Raw genomic sequence first — 21120 nt, 5'->3', positions numbered from 1 at the left:
CGCGGCCAAATCAGCGCACACGCGCGCGCTCCCCGCGGAACTCCCGCGGGCTGCTCGGCGCTTTCCCGGAGGCGCGCCCGAGCCGCCGCGGCCGCCGCCAACATGGCCGAGACGAGCGAGGAGGTGGCGGTGCTGGTGCAGCGGGTGGTGAAGGACATCACCAATGCCTTCAGGAGGAACCCGCACATGTGAGTCGCGCGCCGACGGTGCCCCCGCCTCCGCCGCTTGCGGGGGTCGTCAGGGACGGGCGGGGGCGGGGTCAAGCCTGGAGCTGACCTCTGATGGCGGGTCCTGGCCCGCGCCCGCTTCGCTAGAGCGGATGGAGCCTGATCGGTCCCCAACCGTTGTCGGCCGCCGGGGGGCCAGCTTTTCGCTACCGGAACGCGCTCGCGGAGGAATCCTTATAAGTGACCTCGGAAAATCAAATCGTGGTGACTTTGTTTGGTTCTCCTCCCACCCACCCCTTTCCCAAGAGTTAACGAAACTCGAAAGATTTCACCCGTGTGTCCACGTCCTACATCCGTTTCAGGCACTCGGTGTGGTCTGTTATGTGCTTTGTTAACACAGCTCTTGAGGTTCATCCCGGACCTTGGTAAGAAGGGGTTACCGATCATCATCTTCTCTATGGGGCAAAACCCCCTCAGGTTACTAGCTCAAGGTAGTTTGAGGCTGTTTTTGACTTTGGCCTCACCTGTCCTAAGATTATAGAGGGATTTCGATGAAGCATTTTGTTTCGAAGGTGAACAAGGCATTCTCAAGAGTGTGGCTTCAGTAGGCGCAGGTTGAGTGGTGTAAAGTAGATGAAAGAAACCTTGACACTTTTTAGCATTAGTTGATTCATAGTTGCAGGGAGCATATTAGTTCTTTTTTTTTATTCAAACGCTGCTGCCCTCTTTAAGTAGGACACCACAGAAGTAAAAGGGTTAGTTAGATGGCACATATATCTTTTCCCTCCTTCCTTTCCGTTTTACTTAGAGTTCTCCGGGAAGATCCCAGAAGAGACTGTATTCGCTCTGATACTTCTGCTTTTATGTAACCAGTAAAAAGGAAAGTATTAAAGGAGAGATATATCTACACATTATACAAAAGAATAAGGAAGAAGCAAGAGTGTAGCTCTTTTCTTGTCCTTCATTTCCTCTCCTCAAAAGAAAGAAACAGGGAGTCCAGTTTTATTAATACATTATTTTCACTTTAATTGTTTGTGGAGGTTTTTTTTTTTTAATATTTTGTTCTTTAAACTGGAACGCATGAATTATTCTTTTTAAGCATTCTAACTCCTTAAGCTTTTCTGCTTAAAAGAGATGCCAAACCTTCATCTAAATGAAATGTTCTTTTCCTTCAAGGTGATGCTCTCAGATGTCTTGCTCCCTTGGGGCACACAATTGGAGACGTGCAGCTGTGCCTCATTAAAAACAAGACACTGCTGGCCTCAAAACACACCTGCCACCTCTGACAGCATCCACTTCCTTTCCCCTTGTGACTGCTGCCTTTTTCAGAATGAGAGTGTTTGGAATGATTTCCTGGCAGTAACCATAGTGGGTACTGGGCCTTCTAAAGAATGCTTTGATGCCTTGTTGTATATCAGTCTTTCAGTTCCTTTTTGAGAATGAGAGCTTTATTGCAAATAAGAGACATCCTCAAGAAAAAAAAGTTGGACAAATGAAGAGCCTGTTTTCTTATCATTTGGGGCTATTTTTCTTAAAGAATTAATTTCTTAAATTGCGGAGGTTAGAAAGAAGTCTAATAAGTACAGTATTCATCTTAGTTTGAAAAACCTGAGATTGAGTGTTCATTGGCCTGGCAGGTTGACACAACGCAGTTTGGAACACATCCCAATTCTTCTGGATCATATTTATTGAAGCTTGTTGTTGTTTTAGTCGCTAAGTTGTGTCGGACTCTTTGTGACCCCATGGACTGTAGCCTGCCAGGCTCCTCTGTTCATGGGATTTCCCAGGCAAGAATACTGGAGTGGGTTGTCATTTCCTTCTCCTGGGATTCTTCGCGACCCTGGGATTGAACCCAAGTCTCTTGTATTGGGAGGCAGGCATTCTTTAGCATTGAGCCACCTGGGAAGTGTTTTTATTAAAACTCATAAATGATTTTAATTGCCCCTTCCCAGTTGCATTTTTATGATGAGATCTCATCGATGTGCTGTCAATGCATAACCTACAATTATTACTAAGCATTTGGATCATATAATATTTTAAAGCTTGAAATAAGTTGGGCATTAGAAATAATATGAAATAATGATGTAGACCTGAAAAATGTAAATAGCTTAACTCGTTATTTAATATTCAGCTATATTTTAGTGCACATTCCCCACAGTAGTAATATCTTCAGTAGTATTACAGTGTAACTTTAAACATGTGTTTGGACATTTGGACTTTTCAGAATTGTTCGTACTTCTTCCCCTCATCTAACTAACCCTTTTACTTCCAAAACGTAAAGGCTCTATTTCTAGTTAAAAGAAGAAAGCACTAGTTAACGTCAAACTTAGTACTTAATTATACTGTTCAGTATTATAAAAGAAAGTTTTTCATTGTTTTTGTTTTCCTCTTTCCTACAAATACAAGATAGATCGTAATTTTATTAGACAACATTTACTGTAGTAAACATATTGACTTTATCTCTGAAAATTTCTAACCAGTAGGAGCTGAAGATGCAGTGGGTGAAATGTGGATTTTATTACTGGTGGGTATGGATAGGTTACCCCTTCTCAGCCTGAAAACATAGGAAAATTACCTCACACAGTGTCTTGCCCTTAGTTGCCACTAGGTAAATATTAGACTTAACCTGAATCCCTGTGTTTCTTAGAAAATATATTGGCCAACTGAATGGTGAATGTGAAACACTTTATAAACTGAAAAATACCATGCAAATGTTTGTATGGTTGACTCCTAGAGAATACTTTGGAAAAACAGCTGACAGCTTGACCCAGAGGACAGGTATTAGCTTGATGTGCAGACTTGGGCCATGTGATGCAAAGAACCGACTCATTGGAAAAGACCCTGATGCTGGGAAAGATTGAAGGTGGGAGGAGAAGGGAACGACAGAGGATGAGATGGATGAATGGCATCGCCAATGCAATGGATATGAGTTTAAGTAGGCTCCGAGAGTTGGTGATGGACAGGGAAACCTGATGTGCTGTAGTCCATGGGGTCGCAAAGAGTTGTACACGACTGAGTGACTAAACTGAACTGACAGACACTGTGCTAATGTGAAAGACAGCTTTTTACGGTGCAGTTAGAGTCATGACAAAGTTCTCTTATCCAGAAAGTTACTAATTTTTATTACTGTAATATTGATTGAACTCTTATTGTTTATGAGCTACCATCTTTTCTGTATGAAATAGGAAGTATAAAATACAGTTATTATACTCAAGGCACTTACAGAAATATCTATGATGGTGTAAATGTTCTTAATCTGTCCTGTCCAAATTGTAGCCACTAGCCGTATATAGCTGTTGAGTGCTTGAAATGTGGCTAGTGTGAAAGAACTAAAATTTACATTTTATTTAATTTTGATTGATTCATACATAATGGGCACGTATGCCTGGTGACTACTGTATTGCACAGTGCAGTTCTAGATAGAGATCTAAGACTGACCTTGTTCTTCATGTTTAGACAGCTTCTCTCTTTTTTTTTTTTTTTTACTTCCCCTCTAGACAGCTTCTCTTATCTCTACTTTTCAGAAACATCACTTAAACTGGAATAGGTCCAATTATTTATAAAAGTAGTATTTACCATTTTCCTATTGGGGAGGGAAGGATAGTCCCCAAATATTAAAACTGAACTGTATAATGTGGAGTGACTAAAATTTTCAATTAAGCCACAGGCACTGTGACCTTGGGTAATCACCTAACCTTAGTGAATCTGTTTCCTCATCTCAAAAAATGATAGTCTGGAGGAATGAAGCCCCTTCCAATTTCAGAATGATTCTGAAATTCTGAAGTGTCTGAAAAAAAGTGGACTATGACCTAAGGGACTAGGCATAAGAGAAGTCTGAAGTCAAAAACACTGTTATTTGGAATCTTACTGACCTACCTATCTGTATAAAGTACATGTTATATTTTTAGGAAGCAGCATAGCACTGAATCTTAGGGTCAAATAACTTGACAAAGGCTTATTAGCTTTCTTTGCTTTAGCTTCCTGTTATCCACTAACCAATGAACTTTTCTGGTTGACTTCAGGCTCTTAACTGAATTAATGATAATATACTTCATCTTTGCCTGGTACTTTGTAGCTTATCACATCCTTTACACTGTATTACTTGGTTTTCATAAATGGCAGGGAAAGGGTTGTCATTCCTGTATTTCAGATGAGGATACTGATGGCAAGTGCCTGGTCAAGTCCACACTGATCGGTGGTAGAATGGAGACTAACTAGAATCCTGGACCTGAGAAGATTGAGTGCTTTTGTCTCTGCATCCTACTACCTCTCTTTTAATGCTTGTATCCCCGTCCCCCAACCCCCGCCCTAGTGCTTTGTATTCCCTGATATGACCATTTTCATTCTCTTTACATGAGAATAGTTTTTGGGTTTCTAGGTTATAAAATTTGAAAGCTGAATGAAACCTAGCAGCCCGTTTTCCTTATTTTGAAATATAATGCAATCCTTCCATTTTACAAATGGAAAAAAAAATGGAGGTCTGCTGGGGCCAAATGATAGGAGATAGAGATAACGATATATACAGAGAGAGATGTATTTCTATCATATTGACAGAAATAGGATTCGGACCTGCATTAGAAGAAAGTCAGAGGTAATGTTCTTTTGGAGAGTCAAGAAGCAATAGTCTATGAAAACTGTTTATTCGAATATAACACTGAAGTGCACTGATAATCAGCATTTCAGTAGCAGTTATTGGCCCACCCGCTGTATCCAAGGCATTCTCATTTTGTAAAATTATTTATTGGAAGAATAGTAGCCAAACTAAATAAATGTGTTTTTTATCTGTGCAAATGGTTCTGTCCTTTCATTTAGGTACCAGATTATTAGTTGGGCATTTTATGTTTGGTGTGGTGAACAAGGCAGGTTTTTACATTGTGAATTTAAGTAAAAAATACTCCCCCAAAATGGACTGTACCTAGAAGCTAGAGTTCTTTTATTCTTATTACTCTAACATTCATATTGACTTTTGCAGCTTTTTAAGTGTTGTAAGTGGTTGTTAGATCTCAGAAAACAGACTTTCTTGAAATGATTACACTGAGTTTATTATTTTCTTTACTATAATTCTAGTCGTTTTTTAAAAAATATTTTACATAGTAATACCTGAACCCCAGAAAATATCAGCAATTCATATGTGTGTTTAGTCAGTTATAGATCATGTGGCTAGTAATCCTAATAGTGAGTTAGATTTCATATCACCAAATACAAAAATATATTTAGAAATACTGGACATTGGCCTTAGATGCACTCAACATTATTGCCCCATTCTTCCTAAGAACCTTATCTATATTACTGGAATGGCAAAGTGTGTTAACATTTTATTACAGATGTTGACACAACTCCCCAGCAAAACCATCAGCTTTGTGTAGTCTGGGACCACCTTATTTTATTCATTTTTTGCATTTTCAGAACCTAATGCAGTATCCAATTCATTGTAGTATTCAGAAGATGTTTAGATGATAGTTGGCATGGTGTACCAAAACACCCTGAATCAGCTGAGTCAGTTGTTAGGACAAAAAGCCTTAGGTCCCAAAGTCTTCTTTTTTCAGCTTAAAAGAATAGTTAGTGACTTGCAACCCCTAGCACACCCTCTTTTATTGAAACATCCCTGTGTCGCTAAAGAAGTGATCAGTAGAAAGTGTCCAGTTAAGAGTTTCCAGGACGGATTTTATTTTAGTTCCACAGCCTCCCACCAGCTTGTGATGGTGACCTAACCAAAAAAAAAAAAGAGTCTTGTCTTATAATCTGTAATCAAGATTATGTTTCCTCTCTTCATCTATCAGGCAACACACTTTTGGCAGAGGAAGCCAAGAACATGATAGATAATGTCACACACAAGCTCTGAAAACCAGTTCTTTATTCTGTTTTTTTAAAAGCACATTAAAAAAAAATCTCCTTAGACACTCTAAAAATATTTATGTCAACTGCTCTTGTTAAAAGGCTTCTTGTTAGTTAGTTATTCATTAAGGGAAGAACATACTGTTTGAGAAAGGATGTTTCACATAGATGAGAACTGTAAATTCTATATAGTTGAAAGGCATGTGTACAAGTTTTACAAAAACATTTTGGTGTTTCTTGGTTCATTTACTGTGTAAGTCAACTGCCCTATGTATTGTTTTTTTTTCCCCCACTTTTATCAAATTTTTAAAAATTTATGTATTTCTTAGCTGAAGGATAATTGCTTTACAGAATTTTATTGTTTTCTGCCAAACATCAACATGAATCAGCCAGAGGTATATATATGTCCCCTCCCTCTTGTTTATTAAATCTCTGTCTATAATGTAAATTTTAAGCTCAAGTTGAGGTGAATTAAGGGATTTAGAGGCCACCATAGATGAAAATGATCAAATCTTGAAATGTATTTTGTGTTTTAACAACATTTATTAGCATATTTTTTATTTTAGAAATGTATAAAGGATTATAAAAAGACAAAATGGCTCACAGTGTCACTGATAATATAATTTTATTAGTAATTTGGTCTACATATATTTGTTAGCAGGCAAGCATAAATACATTTTGACATTTTTAAAAAAACAAAACTAATATGTACAAATAATTAGAAAATTTAAACTATGTAAAAATAAAACCCTCTCCTCCAAAGATTCTTGGTATCCTTCCAAGAAAATTTTTAATGCAACTCTATATCTTTTTAAAAGATTATACAAAGGAAATTTTTTAATGAAACTCTGTATCTTTTTAAAAGGGCTTTGTGCTGTACACTGTGTTTGGCATTTTGGTTTTTTTGTTTCATATATCTTGGCACCCTTTCTGAACCAACATATGCAGATTTACCTTTTTTTTTTTTTTAACAGCTGTATCACATGGATGGCCCACATTTATTTTACCAGTCTTATATTGTTTGATACACATTTAGAGTACTAACAGTTTTATTGCAATGTTGCCATGAATATACAATGAATTCCTATATCTTGGCATAGGATAATTTCTGACTGATAGAATTGCTTTGTTAAAGTGCATATGTACTTAAAAAATTGACAGACATTTTCAATTCCCTATTCAAAGATTAGACCAGCTTTCATTCCTGTCACCACAAGTACAAATACTATTTTTTCCATATTGTTGTCAGTATTAGAAAACTTTTAAATTCTACCAATGCAGTGGGTTAGCTGAATATTTATAAGAAAAGGAAATTGTGCAGTTTTTTAATACTCTGTAGGATTTGAAAAATTTTTTAAAGCTAGTATTCTTACCTTTAATTCTTTTTATGTTTTACATATTAAGAGATGAAATTGGCCTGATCCCATGTCCTGAAGCTAGGTATAATCGGAGTCCCATAGTCCTGGTTGAAAACAAACTTGGTGTGGAGAGCTGGTGTGTCAAGTTCCTTTTACCGTATGTCCACAACAAGCTCCTTTTGTACAGAACGAGAAAGCAGTGGCTGAACAAAGATGGTAAGTATGGAGACTGTCCTTTTTCTTTGATCTTTCAGAAGCAGCATGAAGTATAGTAGGAAGAACCCTCTGTGATGTTGACATTCCTGGATTCTAGTTCTGGCTTTTTCATTCATTGACTGGGCAGGCTTTTAACTTCTCTTGTCAAATGAGTTTGGACTCACCACTGATTTTCTAATTTTGCATCCATTGTGATTTTCTGGAAGGTGCTTCAACCATGGTGCCAGGTTCCCTACTTCTGATTTTTTTTTTTAATGTACTAGAGTCATTTGTAAGGTATTCAAAGAAAATATCTTATGACTAAAAAAGGTTTGAAAATTTGTGAAGTGGACTCTAGTCCCTACAAGCTCTGTTTCTTTGATTTCTAATCCTTAAGTAAGTTATGAGCAATAGAATTCATTTAGTTCATATGAGATAACCAAGGTTTGATGGTGGTGATAATACTGTAAAGCAGCTCAGTGGTTTATGGTGGTACTGTTGTACTGTGATCCCAGTTAAGCTCTGGCCCTCTATGTCCTGTTCTGTGCTGAAATGAGCAAAAGAAAACCATCCCGGCCTTCCTTTCTTCTGCTTCTCTGCAGAGGAATTTCTTTGCTGCATCAGACAATCACTGTTCATCCCACCTGGTGTCTTTTCCTTGTTTTCCCCCTGTGTCTGATAAGTCACTTCAGTCGTGTCTGACTCTGCGACCCCATGAACTGTAGCCCATCAGGCTCCTCTGTCCATGGGATTCTCCAGGCAAGAATACTAGAGTGGGGTGCCATTTCCTTCTCTGGGGGCTGCTAAGCCTCCATGTACACAAATTTTGTTTATATTTTAGGTAAAAGAGAGACCTGAGTTCTCACTTTTTTGGAGAAGACTCATCCAAGATCCGGAGAAGGCAATGGCACCCCACTCCACTACTCTTGCCTGGAAAATCCCATGGACGGAGGAGCCTGGTAGGCTGCAGTCCATGGGGTCGCTAAGGGTCAGACACGACTGTGCGACTTCACTTTCACTTTTCACTTTCATGCATTGGAGAAGGAAATGGCAACCCACTCCAGTGTTCTTGCCTGGAGAATCCCAGGGACAGGCGAGCCTGGTGGGCTGCTGTCTATGGGGTCACACAGAGTTGGACACGACTGAAGCAACTTAGCAGCAGCAGCAGCAGCATCCAAGATCATGTTCTTGACGATTTCCATAAAGCTCCTTTCCCTTCCCACATACACCAGTACCTTAAATATCTCGGTATGCCTGGTGGCTAATTTTGAATAAGAACTGTGTTTCTTAGAGAATTTTAATTATAAGTTCAGTAGCCATTACTACGGGCCTACTCATACCAGAAGCTGCTCTAAGTACTGTGGAGGATAAAAAGATGCATAATACGTGTTTCCTTTACTCAGAAAGCTTCCAGTTGAGTGAAAAACAATCTCTTTGTAGAGAATAGTGTTGCCAAAAGTGACATATTGATTTCCTTGTGTTCCTTCTGGCATTGTCCTTAATGTATTGTCATTACAGGTTAATAGCACTTTTCCCTGTTTAGACCAGTAGAAAAAAGAATCTGATTTGAAGATTTAATGTGAAATAGTTTCTATTTCCTGTGTTTCAATCAATTAGTCCACTGATATTTATTTATTAATTATAAGACCATGTCTAAGTTTATTAAGTTTATGGCAAAAATTTAAAGGCATAGGTTAGGCATAAACTTAAAGGTAAGACATTGATCTGTTGTTAGATCCCCTTTCATTCTCCATTACCCTATTGTAATTTTCAGTGACATTAAGTTGCAAAGTAGCACCATGTGAATCCATGAAGTTACTATTATTATTTTGCCTAACAGAGCTATATTGTGTATATTCTGGCACACAGAAATGTATAATTGAGCCAATACATAACTAATTCTGTGTGGGGAAGACAAATGATGATCCTGTGTAGAAGAAACAGTCTGAATTTTTAGTGTCAAAGGCTATTGTTTCAGATCATTAGCTTTTGCTTGTTGATGTGTGCTAGCCAAACTTGCCTTCTTCCTGTAGTCTTCCAAGTTCTTGTCTCTATTTCTCTGTTTCTTGTCTTCCTGGGCAATGAGCTGTAGGCTTTGCTAAATCATCTCATCGTGTAATTTTATCTTGATCGACCCAGATAGAAGATCAAATGGTTAAGCTCACTCACATAAGTAGCTGACATCTAAGCTTTGAATTCTGATGCAACTGTGGGTTGTATACAGGAGCAACTTGATTTTATCCTAACCTGTATCCTTATGGAAGTAGTTTTCAATTTCACTTTTTGGGGAGCAGGGACAGCATGGTTCAGTGAGGTGTCATATACTACTTAGGTTGTATATTTTATTGGGAAAAATATGGAAGTGAGTTTCTGATTGACCAGAAAAGATACCTGAAAATGCAAACTGACATAATGTAGGAATACTCTGCTAAACTTGGGAACTGAAGAACACTGTAGTGAATTTTACTAAGGAAAAAAGTTAAAAGTATTAGGAAAAAGCAGTTGCTTCATGAAGATGCTATACTTTTAAAACTTTTTGTAGAAATACATGTTTAAGAGCCACGTGAAGAAAGCTGACAATTTAAAAACAATTTCAGAAATGTCAGTGTCTGTGTGATTGATCATGCCAAAATCCTAGGCATTCCCCTAAGAATGTAATCTTTAACTGCAGGTGACCTTTATTCTGGAGACATAAGTTTTTCCTTTTATCCAAACTGAATTCATATTCTCATTAATGTGCTGAATTCCTTAGTTGTTTGGAAATCATCTGTATTAGTCAGGATTCTCCATAGCAACAACTAATAGAAAAATTTTTACATATATGTAAAGTTTTATATGTACAAAAGACAAGATTCGTTGTGATAAATTGGCTCACATGTTTATGGAGGCTGAGAAGTCCCACACTCAGCTTTCTGCAAGCTAGAGACCCAGAAAAGCTGGTGATTTAATTCCTTGAGTCTGAAGGACTGAGAAGCAGGGAATCCAATGGTTTAAATCTCAGTCTGAAAGCTGGAGAAGATAAAATGAGGTGTCCTATCTCAAGCAGACAGAGAGGAAGCAAAACAGGCCTGAATTCTGTTTTCCTGCTTTTGTTCTATTCAGAAACCTCAACAGATTGATGTTCATCCACAGTGGGAGGGCTGTCTACTGAGTCTGCAGATTCAAATGTTAATCTCATCTAGAAACACCCTCACACTGATGTATTCAGAAATCATGTTTAATAATGTTTAATCTGTCCACCCCAGTCACATTTAACCATAGTTTAACCGAAACTAACCATCACAGCCTCCCTGATTAATAACTTAGAAACTAATATTTTTTAAAAGTCTGCTGCAGTAATAGCCATGTTTGGTTTGGGAGAGGTGAGATACTGCAATTCTAATTTATGAAAAATCCATGACAGAAACAGAAAGCAGGGGAGCAGTCCATAGCGTTGGAGTTCTGACTGGGTAGTCCCATACTCGATCCCCAAGTCACCCCTTCTGTCGTCTTCTTTTGCTCTTTCCTCTTTCTCACAACACCCACTGTCAGTTCATCACTGAGCTCTCTCTTAACCCTTCACTTCTTTTTTTTTTTTCAATTTATTTATTTTTAATTGAAGGATAATTGCTTTACAGTATTGTGTTGGTGTCTGCTATATATCAACATAAATCAGCCATAGGTATACATATGTCTCCTCTCTCTTGAACCTACCTCCCACCCCATTCCACCCCTATAGGTTGTCACAGAGCACAGGTTTCATCCCTTCACTTATTTCTCATCTGGACAAATATTATCATCTCAGAGCCCTCGTCTACCCCATTTTTAGTCTCTCTTTAATCTCTTCAATCCACTAATGAGTCATTTTAAACAACACTTCTTAGAAACACAGTTTGAAAGATTCTTTACTGAAATATCTATCTTCTTATTTCTTGATGTCTACAGGGTTAAGGTTGAGTCATTCTCTGTGGCATAGTATTCAAGGGCCTTCACGAACTGTCTGTAGGCTACATCCCCAGCTTTTTCCTCTACTTTATAGTCAGCATCAGAGGTTGTAGACTCTCAACCCTCCAGGCTGAAGCCAGCCCACATGTTTATTTAATTTCAGCTTATATAATGTTGTTAAATTTTTAAAAATTAATTGGATAAACATTCTAAATTCTGCTGAACTTTTAAAATTCAAATGGAAATCTGAATTTCTGTCTTCATTTGAAACATCAGAAGCGTTGGGTGTGTCCATTACTGCATGGCAGTGGTTGGTTGGGAATCATTTGTTGTTGTTCATTCACCCAGTCGTGTCCGACTCTTTGCAAGCCCATGGACTGCAGCATGCCAGGCCTCCCTGTCCCTCACCATCTCCTGAAGTTTGCCCAAGTTCATGTCCATTGCATTGGTGATGCCATCCAGCCATCTCCTCTCACTCCCTCTTTTCCTTCAGCCTTCAGTCTTTCACAGCATCAGGGACTTTTCCAATGAGTCAGCTGTTTCAACCAGATGACCAAAATACTGGAGTTTCAGTTTCAGCATCAGTCCTTCCAACACTCCTTGGAAGGGTTTGTTTTCCTTAAGATTGACTGGTTTGATCTCCTTGCTGTCCAAGGGGCTCTCAGGAGTCTTCTCCAGCACCACAGTTCAAAGGCATCAATTCTTCAGCACTCTGCTTTCTTTATGGTCCAGCTCTCACAACTGTATGTGACCACTGGGAAGACCACAGCCTTGACTATATGGACCTTTGTCGGCATCATAGCTTCTGCTTTTCTTGATTAGACAAGCCTGTTCCAGTTGACCACAACCTCCCATGTCCTTCAGACACTGAGGCAGTATCATTACTACTTACTAGATTTGCTTTGCCTCTTTTTTGCCATTTATTTGAACCCTGGAAACATTTGAGTTTGCAGCTATTTGGTATACATTCCAGCCATACCAAACACTTGGACTTTGCTATGTACCACTGCCTTAACTCCATGCCTTTGCAAAGGTCAGGTTCAGGTCTAATGTTGTTATTATTGTTGTGTTTGCTAATACACACACATGTGAAGCATCTTGACTACTCCAGGAAGCAATAATTACTCCTCTGCACTCCTGTGGGAGTCCTTATTCATAAGGAATTCGTAGTAGAATGTGTCACACTTTATTGTAGTTGGTTATTTAAACAATGTTTTTCCCAGCTAGGTTGTAAGTTTGTTAGAAAGAAGGGTTATGGCTTGTCTTTATTTATTTAGCATTGTTAATGTGTTCAGTAGACATTTGTCAGATAAATAACAAGAATTTGACAAGCAAGAGGTTTTAGCTTAGTCTGGGTATTGATTCAGTGACTGTATTCTATAATAATAAAAGAGTCTTTCTGGTATTTACCACATAACCTTACCTCAAGCCTCTCTTGTTGTGGTAACCTGCATGTATTTTAGAGGAAAGATTAATCAGTCCAAGTTGACCTTGGATTTATTTTTAGATGCATGAAAACGTATCTCTCTCAGAAACAGTTGTCAAACCCAGTGATCCATCCATACCAGGTGACTGCTCACCTTGGGCCATTTCTAGAATGCATTGAAGCCAAGAAAGCATATTGATTTTTCGCTGATTGTTTTATAGCATCCTTGCATATTCTTGTTACAGGTGAAATTTAGCTACTTCTTTTCCTATGTATACTGTACCCGAATCAATTTTCTCCTTGTGATGTGATGATGAGCCAGTCATACATTGGAGTGAGTGTAACACGGAATAGTTATTTGCTGGTGTATGTTCTGGTGTTTAGAGAGAGATCTGTTTAATTTCAAGGGACAGTAGGGATATCAGTAGCTCACATCTTGGTAAAACCACAAAGAAATGGTATATAATTGATGAAATATAGAGTCAGCTGTTGATTTTTATGTGTTTATCTTTAGATCTTTGGTTCAGCCCTTACTGGAAGACAGCAAAGTAATGGTAGACAGTGTGCTAGGTTGGAAAGAGCATCTTCTTTACAAGAAAACATATCTGGATTTAGACTCAATTTATTAGCACACTGAAGTCATTTAGCAGTGACTTTAGGCAAATTACTTAACCTCCTATTTCCACACCAAAAGAAGAGAATTCTAACAGATCTTAGGCAGTTGTTGTAAGAATCACATGTGAATTAAAGCACCCAGCACAGAGATCGGCATGCCATAGACTCAAGAAACACGGGTTTCCTTTCTCTCATTTATCCAGAGCCAGTAGAAAAATACATGTAATACAGGAAGGATTCTTAATTATGTCCAGTATTTATAACCTAGTTATTTCTCCTTCCTTGGCCCTTTTCCATTTCAGATATTCTATCAATATTTCACCCACACCTCTTGGATCTGACTGGAATGCTTTCTAAAAGCAGTCCCATCTGAACTTGAGTCCTAAATCAGGAAGGGTTAGAAGTTTGTATTGTATTTAGAGAATAAGTATGTTTAGAGAATTGGGGCAGTGGGGTGGCGGTTTGAGAGAGTGCTCAGCATTCACTGCTCAGCCAGCTCAAGAGATTCTTTTTGTCCCTCTGGTGGCATCCCATCCCAATGTCATTTATAACTGGGCTAGATACAGGCTTTGTAACAGGAGTTATCATTGAGTGCTTTCCCTGTGTCAGGTACTGCTCTAGCACTTCATGGGCATGAATCATCTAATACCTCCATGGGATAGCACTATTATTAGCTCAGTTTTATATACGAGGAGAGCACTAAGGCACAGGAAGATTAAGTGATGTGCCTAGGAACTTCCCAGCTACTAGTAGACCTGGGCTCTGAACCCAGCAGCTGCTGTTGCCCTCCAATTAAGGAAATGTTACTTTGGTTAGCCTTCCTCTCTCTCCATACAGCCGCAAATTGAAAAGTGGGGACGTGGGTATTTTCTGTGTTAGTTTTTGCCTGTGCTGCTATGGGAAGTATCTTGAGGATGAACTCATCTTCATTTATGGGTGAGGGAGAGAGTTGCATTAGAAGTATGAACAAATAGCAACTACGATTGATCACGTACACATATTTTTTAATGCAGAAAAGGAGAGTCCCAGAAACTAAATAAACTAAATACCAGTTTATCATATTATCTGGGGTAGTGTAGTAGATTTTGAAAAACTGTGGACTTGAAAAAAAATTCCAGAGTCCTTCCCATCATGTACAAACACTTTCATATAGTCAATTAATAACCAAGTGGTTGTTATTGCTTATCATACAAGTTTAGAAATTTAGACTATTTCATCGTGAGAACAACTGCCTCATTTTTTTTTTTTCTTTTTACTTCTTTGATTAATTGATGTTGAAAATACTCATTTCTTTGTAGGTAGCAATGGTGATTAGTTGAACAGATATTTATTGAGTCAAACTGTGTGTCAAGCTAATCTGGAGATATGAGATGAATCTCATTGCTTACAACACTAAGGTTAATGTTATGATCCCCATTTCACAGATAAGAAAACTGAAATTCAAAGACATTAAGTTACATGGGCAGTAAGTAGAGAAGTTGAGATTTGAACCCAGGTGGAATGGCTTTAAGGCCTTTGCTGTGGGCAGACATGGAATTTCTTTTGGGCAGAGACCATATTTTTTTTCATCTTTGATGATTGAATAGGTAATTTGAAGATGTATTAAAGAGGACCTGCATCCAAAAAATGTATAGCCTCATTAAGAGAACAATATTTATACGAGGTTAGCTAGGTAAGATATGGAGAAGGAAATGGCAACCCACTCCAGTATTCTTGCCTGGAGAATCCCATGGACAGAGGAGCCTGGCGGGCTATAGTCCACGGGGCTGCAAGAGTTGGACACGACTTAGTAACTAAACCACCAGGTAAGATATACACAGAACATAGAGATGAAAGATTGCTTTCAGCCGAGTAGGTCAGGAAGGCTTCTTTTTTTAAAAAAATAATTTTTATTTATTTTTGGCTGTGCTGGGTCTTCGTTGCTTTGTGTGGGTAGGCTTTCTCTAGTTGCAGAGCACAGGGTCTAGGCATCCAGGCTTCAGAAGTTGTGGCTTGAGGGTTCAGTGGTTTTGGCACACGGGCTTTGTTGCTCCACGGCATGTGGAATCTTTCCGGACTAGAAATCGAACCCATGTCGTTTGCATTGGCAGACAGATTCTTACCCACTGTGCCACTAGAGAAGTCTGAGGAAGGCCTTTATAAAGAAAGGTACTTTTTTTTTTTCTTTAAGTTCAGGGATAGGAGGACATTTTTGGCAGAGAGCATAGCAAGCAGATAAATCTGAGTTAATAGCCAAAGAAGAAAAGGTAGGCAGGTGGGTGGTACGTTTAGGGAATGAAGGGGTTTGGAGCATAGCACACGAAGGGAAAGTAATGGAACACCAGGCTGATAAGGAGATCTGGACCAGATTCTAGTTTCCAGGTATATTTCTCCAGCATTGTGAGCTTTAGTCACCATGTGGAACCCATATCTTTTAAGAGCACTCTGTGTGTAAAGGTCTCTCTTTACCTTTGCTCATACTTTTTCAAAGCACAGTCTGCAGTGCCCTTTACTGTCTTGACTCATTTATAGTCTTTCCTGGGTACTCCAGTGAGAATTAATTGCGGCTGCTTTGGTGGTCCTCACAATGTGGTATATGTTTCTATTTCACAGTTATTTTAGTTTGCCTTCTAACTGTTTACACGTTCTCTCCAGCTAAAGGTTAGCCTTCTATAAGGCAAGATCAGGTCTTCCATTTCTCATAATATCCATTCTCTTCTCAGTCCTGTGGCCCAGTTGAATCTCTGCACAAAATTAATACCTGGACTATTTTGGAATTAAAGGAATAATGGTATAGAAAATTGTATTTAATTTCCCTGGTAAATACTAAATTAGTGCCTAAAAGTGAAAGAAGGAAGAATTTTATTAGATTATTTTTATGGACATATTGACATTATATAGTATATACATTGATGTTATATAGTAAGTATGTAGTATAGACATTCCATGATACTTATAATGAGGAAGGTAAAGGTCAAAAGTAAATGTGTGCTAATCCTACCTTTTGTTGCTCCTTTATTAAGTGTTATAGTACATTGTGAAAGTGCTCAGTCGTGTCCAACTCTTTGTGACCCCATGGACTGTAGTTCATAGAATTCTCCAAGCCAGAATACTGGAGTGAGTAGCCTTTCCCTTCTCCAGGGGATCTTCCCAACCTAGGGATCGAACCCAGGTCTCCCACATTGCTAACAATAAATGTTAATCTTTTACTAAGGTGATTGAGAATAGAATAATTGATTTTAGTGTTCACTAAAATATTTTAAAATGACAATAAGAATGTGTTTATGTGTATTTACTCTTAGATTTTTAGAAGTTTCTCTTTTATTCAAACATTGAGAATGTCCTGATTATTTATTGTAGACAAACATTTCAGTTGCAGGTATTAAAAGCAGTCAGATACAGACATTGCCACATACTAATTGGGTGACTCTGGGGAAATTGCTTAAACTCTCTAAATGTCAGTTTCCCTATCTGTAAGATGAAATAAAGGTATCTTGGATTATGATTTTGAGAATTAAATGAAATAATATAAATAAAATAATACTTTACTTGGTATACAATAATTTAAATAATTATAACAATTTTTATTATTTTATTTACTTAGCATTTAATATGAGCTTGCTAGAGGTTATTGTATTTAGTATTATGCCTAGCTTGATCATCTTATCCTAAAATTCTCTTTTTCAATTTTACTAAGAAGAAGATGATATGTCTAAATATTACTGACTTTGTGTTATTAAATATAGGCTTATGAAGGTTATTTAAGATCATGATAGACACATAATGAATATGAATAGACTATTTACACAATGAAAATAGAAAATAGTAAACAAAATGAAAAGATGTTCATATTAATAATTATAATTAAAGATTAGATTAAAACAAAAACAAAGTATAGTTTTTTTTACCTGTCACATTCATTTCCTAAAATATAATTGTATAAATCAAAGTCATAGGGACTTAGGTATACTAATGTTACTCTTGGCGATATAAATAGATATAGTTCATTTGGAGGACAGTTTGGAAATGCTTATTAGGAGCCATATTGATATTTATATTGTTCGACATAGCAGTTCTACTCCTGGAAATATATCCAAAGAAACGAATCGGTGAGACAAAAAGTGTGCTTAAAATGTTTGTGGTAATACTATCCATAAAAGTAAAAAGAAAACAGGAAGCAGCCTAAAGAATAAGATAAATGATAAAAGAATTGTTATGCAGTTAAAAATGTATACTGTAGCAATATAGGAGAATGCATAAGTAATAACGTTGAGTGAAAGATGTAGAACAAATTGTGGATTTACCATTGCTATAACTGTATAAAAATGTGTGTAAAAAAGAATAATTTTGCAGGGGAATGTAAATGAACTGTTAACTAAGTTGAATTATATGTGATTATTTTTCCCTTTTAAAAATTTGCACAGAGTTAATTCTTGAAATATTTGTTAAATTAAATGAATAGTGGTATAGAAATTGTTTCTTTTTTTGTGCCCAAAACTAACAGAATGAATAAGTTAGTTTGATTATTCTTTGTAGACATATTGTAAAGTTGTTTCAGTGTTAACTTTTAAAAAGTTACACTTATTATAAGTAGAAGAAAATCTTCATATCTTTGTACCTGAGGCTAATCTTCATATCTCTGACAGCTTAGAAAAAGGTTATCATTAAAATTACTGTGACATGAAATATTAGTATAATGTGAGATATATATGTATATATATATAAAATAAAGAGGACTTTAAAAGAGAAAAGAGAAGCCACACCTTCAGGGATAGGACTATTTGTTTTTAATATGGTTTCTCTTTATTTTAGAATTGATAGATGTCACATGCACCCTGCTACTTCTAAATCCAGACTTTACCACTGCGTGGAATGTAAGGTACGTCATTCTCATCAGTGATAAAATGAAACTGTTGAAACTTCTGAAGACATATAAGAACAGGAATTGTTAGCTTTTTGAAAAGTGAAATATAAATCACATATTCATGGCATCTTACACTTATTTCTTCTTTATACTATCTCCATGACAATTCTAATACACACTTTGCTCCTTTTTGCATGTTTATGTCTATTCTCCCTCAAATTCATGAAAATATAAATTTTCATGTTGAATTACAGTATACCACTTGATACATGCTTTTAACTTCCTTTTTTTTAGTGGGGGTAGAGGGAATCAGCATAATTGTTTGGATTATAAAGTGTTGGTTAGTATATTTGAGAAGCACAGCAGTGCAATGAAATGTGTAAAGGTAAGCTTTAAAGGTCACAAACTGTTAGGTTAGTCACATTGTGCCCCCTGTGGGCAGATCATTTGAAGTCTCTCCACTCAGTATTTTGGAGAGGGAGCATATTTTATGAGTGTCTTAGGTTCTTTAATTCTGATTGTTGTAGCTTTAAACACAGAATACTTTATAGAAATATTAAAATTCAGACCAGGTTTATTTTTTAAAATTTTCAGTTAAACAGTGTGTATGGTTTTTAAAAATTGGTGGTTGTTTAGACTAACACAAGTTTTCTTACAAGAAAGCAGGATACATATTATAGATAAATAAAAATAAAGTCCTGTTGAACATTGTGAATTCATTTAGAATTTTCTTGTAGGAAAGAGCTGTAGATTATAGCTCTTTATCTTTAAAGATGACTTAAAGAATGCTTTAATTTTCTGTGAATTTTAATTCCAAGTTAGTGTTTTATAATACCTACCGAATTTTATATTTGTAGCTGGTTTTATTAAATTTAGGTAACCTCTTAATTTTTAAAAAATTTTCTTTTGAATAATTAAAAATCAGATATTTAAAGAGTAAGCAAGGATAATGTGTTAGAAGGTTTTAAAAATTTACAAATTTTAGAATTCTCATTTTCTTTTATGGGAAACTCCAAGTGGTTAGGGAGTAGACCAAATGTTTACTATAGAGTGGCTACTCTATTCCAGGGACCGTACTACAACTTTGTCCGTTATCTCATCTCAATACTTGACAACATTTGTTCATCAAATATTTATTGATTAACTACTATATGCTAGGTCCTAGACACAGATGATACATTTAGTGTGAGAGAATGAAGAGGGTCAATCTTGACTCTGGTTTTTGGTCTGAGCAACTGAAAGGTTGAAGTGGCTATTTAGTGGAATGGGAATGTTTGGGAGAAGAGCAGAGGGGGGTGTGCTGGTTGGAAGCTAGAAGTTCAGTTTGGGACATGTTAGGTTTGTGTTCAAGTAGCTATGTGTGACTGTAAATTTCAGGTGAGAGTTCTAGGCCACATATAATTTGGGAATCACTGGAAAATGTATCATAGTTAAAGCCTTGAGATTGTTTGAGATACCAGTAGTGGGTATAGATATTGGAAAAGAACCAGTCCAAAGACTAAACACTGGGACACTACAGGTTTCTAGAGCAACACAGTTCAGTATAGTAGCCTCTAGCCATGTGTGGCTATTGAGCGTTTGAGATATGACTAGTCTCCATTGAGAAGTGCTGTAAGTATAAACTACACATCCGATTTTGAAGACTAAGTAACCCCCCAAAGTAAAATATCTTTCTTATTAATAATTTTATATTGATTACATGTTGAAATTATAATATTTTAAATGTGTTGATTAAATAAAATTTTACTTTATACTTATTTTTAATGTAGCTGTTAGAAAATTTTAAATCACATGTATGGCTTACATGTATGACTCACATTATATTTCTGTTGGACAGCCCTGTTCTAGAGTTTGCGAGATGAGGAAGAATCAACAAAGGAGACTTTTAGGAAGGTACTATAAACTTAAAACTGAGAGTTTTCTTCAGGGTGGAGACGATGTCTTCTTTTTTTTCTTATTTCCCTAGCATCTAACACTCCAGTGCCCGGTATATAACAGATACTCAGTTTGCAGACTTGGCACTGAAAATAATTAAATTCAGTGAAAAAGAATGAGTGCAATAGAGAAGTGGAAGTACCATTTTTATGTTCACATATTCCTCATCATTACAGAGGAATCGAAAATCCTCCCACAAAAAAGGATTTTTATTAGCATAATATATATACACAAATGCATAATTCATTGTATTAGGGCAGTTTAGTGGTGAAGAACCTAGTTCTTAAGATATATGGATCTTAGTCCTAGTTCATCAGTTAACTAGCAGTTGACTTTTGACAAGACTTTTAACTTCTCAGGAGTTTTAGTTTTCATATCTTTGAAATAAAAGATCTGCATAAGGTTTTGTTTTTTTTTTTGTATGATTCTTTTGGTCTATGTTTTGATTGTGTGTGGTTTAGTCTTATGAAGGGAAGTTGGTCCATAAATCTATCTTTAATGATGTTAATATCTGTTCATCTTGAAGCTTTTCTAATAAGGTGATTTAGTAAGTTTTGTGCTAGATGAGTAGGAAAGAAATCTTGATTTTTAAAAAAATCCATTGTAGATATGTCTTCTAGTAAATTTTAATTTATATTAGCAAGATTGACGTACAAAGACATAGAATCATGAGTACATTTTGAGCAAAAAACGAACAACTTTTAAAGGAAACTGATCTAACCCTATAAGGTCTCACAAATCAAATACTCAACATTTTATGTCTGATTGTTGGTACATTTCTTCTGACGTAACTTTGGGAAGCATTGAATGATTTTTAGCTAT

The 21120-nt window shown here is 36.8% G+C and overlaps 1 protein-coding gene across 11 annotated transcripts in view; it reads left to right on the top strand.

Annotated features, from left to right (window-relative positions):
- Window positions 1–93: 93 nt before the first annotated feature.
- PTAR1 (protein prenyltransferase alpha subunit repeat containing 1) overlaps window positions 94–21120 on the top strand; it is a 42657-nt gene continuing 21630 nt past the window's right edge. For 3 of the 11 annotated variants that reach the window (XM_081504417.1, XM_081504408.1, XM_081504403.1), the window contains exons 1-3: window positions 94–188; window positions 7407–7576; window positions 18312–18378. In XM_081504417.1, the coding sequence (XP_081360543.1) occupies window positions 103–188; window positions 7407–7576; window positions 18312–18378 (323 nt within the window). In that variant the 5' untranslated portion in view covers window positions 94–102. Of the gene's footprint in view, window positions 189–214; window positions 593–7406; window positions 7577–18311; window positions 18379–20200; window positions 20257–21120 lie in introns of those variants that run through there. The other 8 variants (XM_081504487.1, XM_081504446.1, XM_081504498.1 and 5 more) reach the window with 6 other exon arrangements.

This window comes from Giraffa tippelskirchi, chromosome 1 (assembly GCF_054371585.1).
Source record: "Giraffa tippelskirchi isolate mGirTip1 chromosome 1, T2T-mGirTip1v1.2.pri, whole genome shotgun sequence".
NCBI lineage: Eukaryota > Metazoa > Chordata > Mammalia > Artiodactyla > Giraffidae > Giraffa > Giraffa tippelskirchi.
The sequence above is the reverse complement of the archived record's forward strand: the minus strand, read 5'-3'. Positions and strand labels throughout refer to the sequence as shown.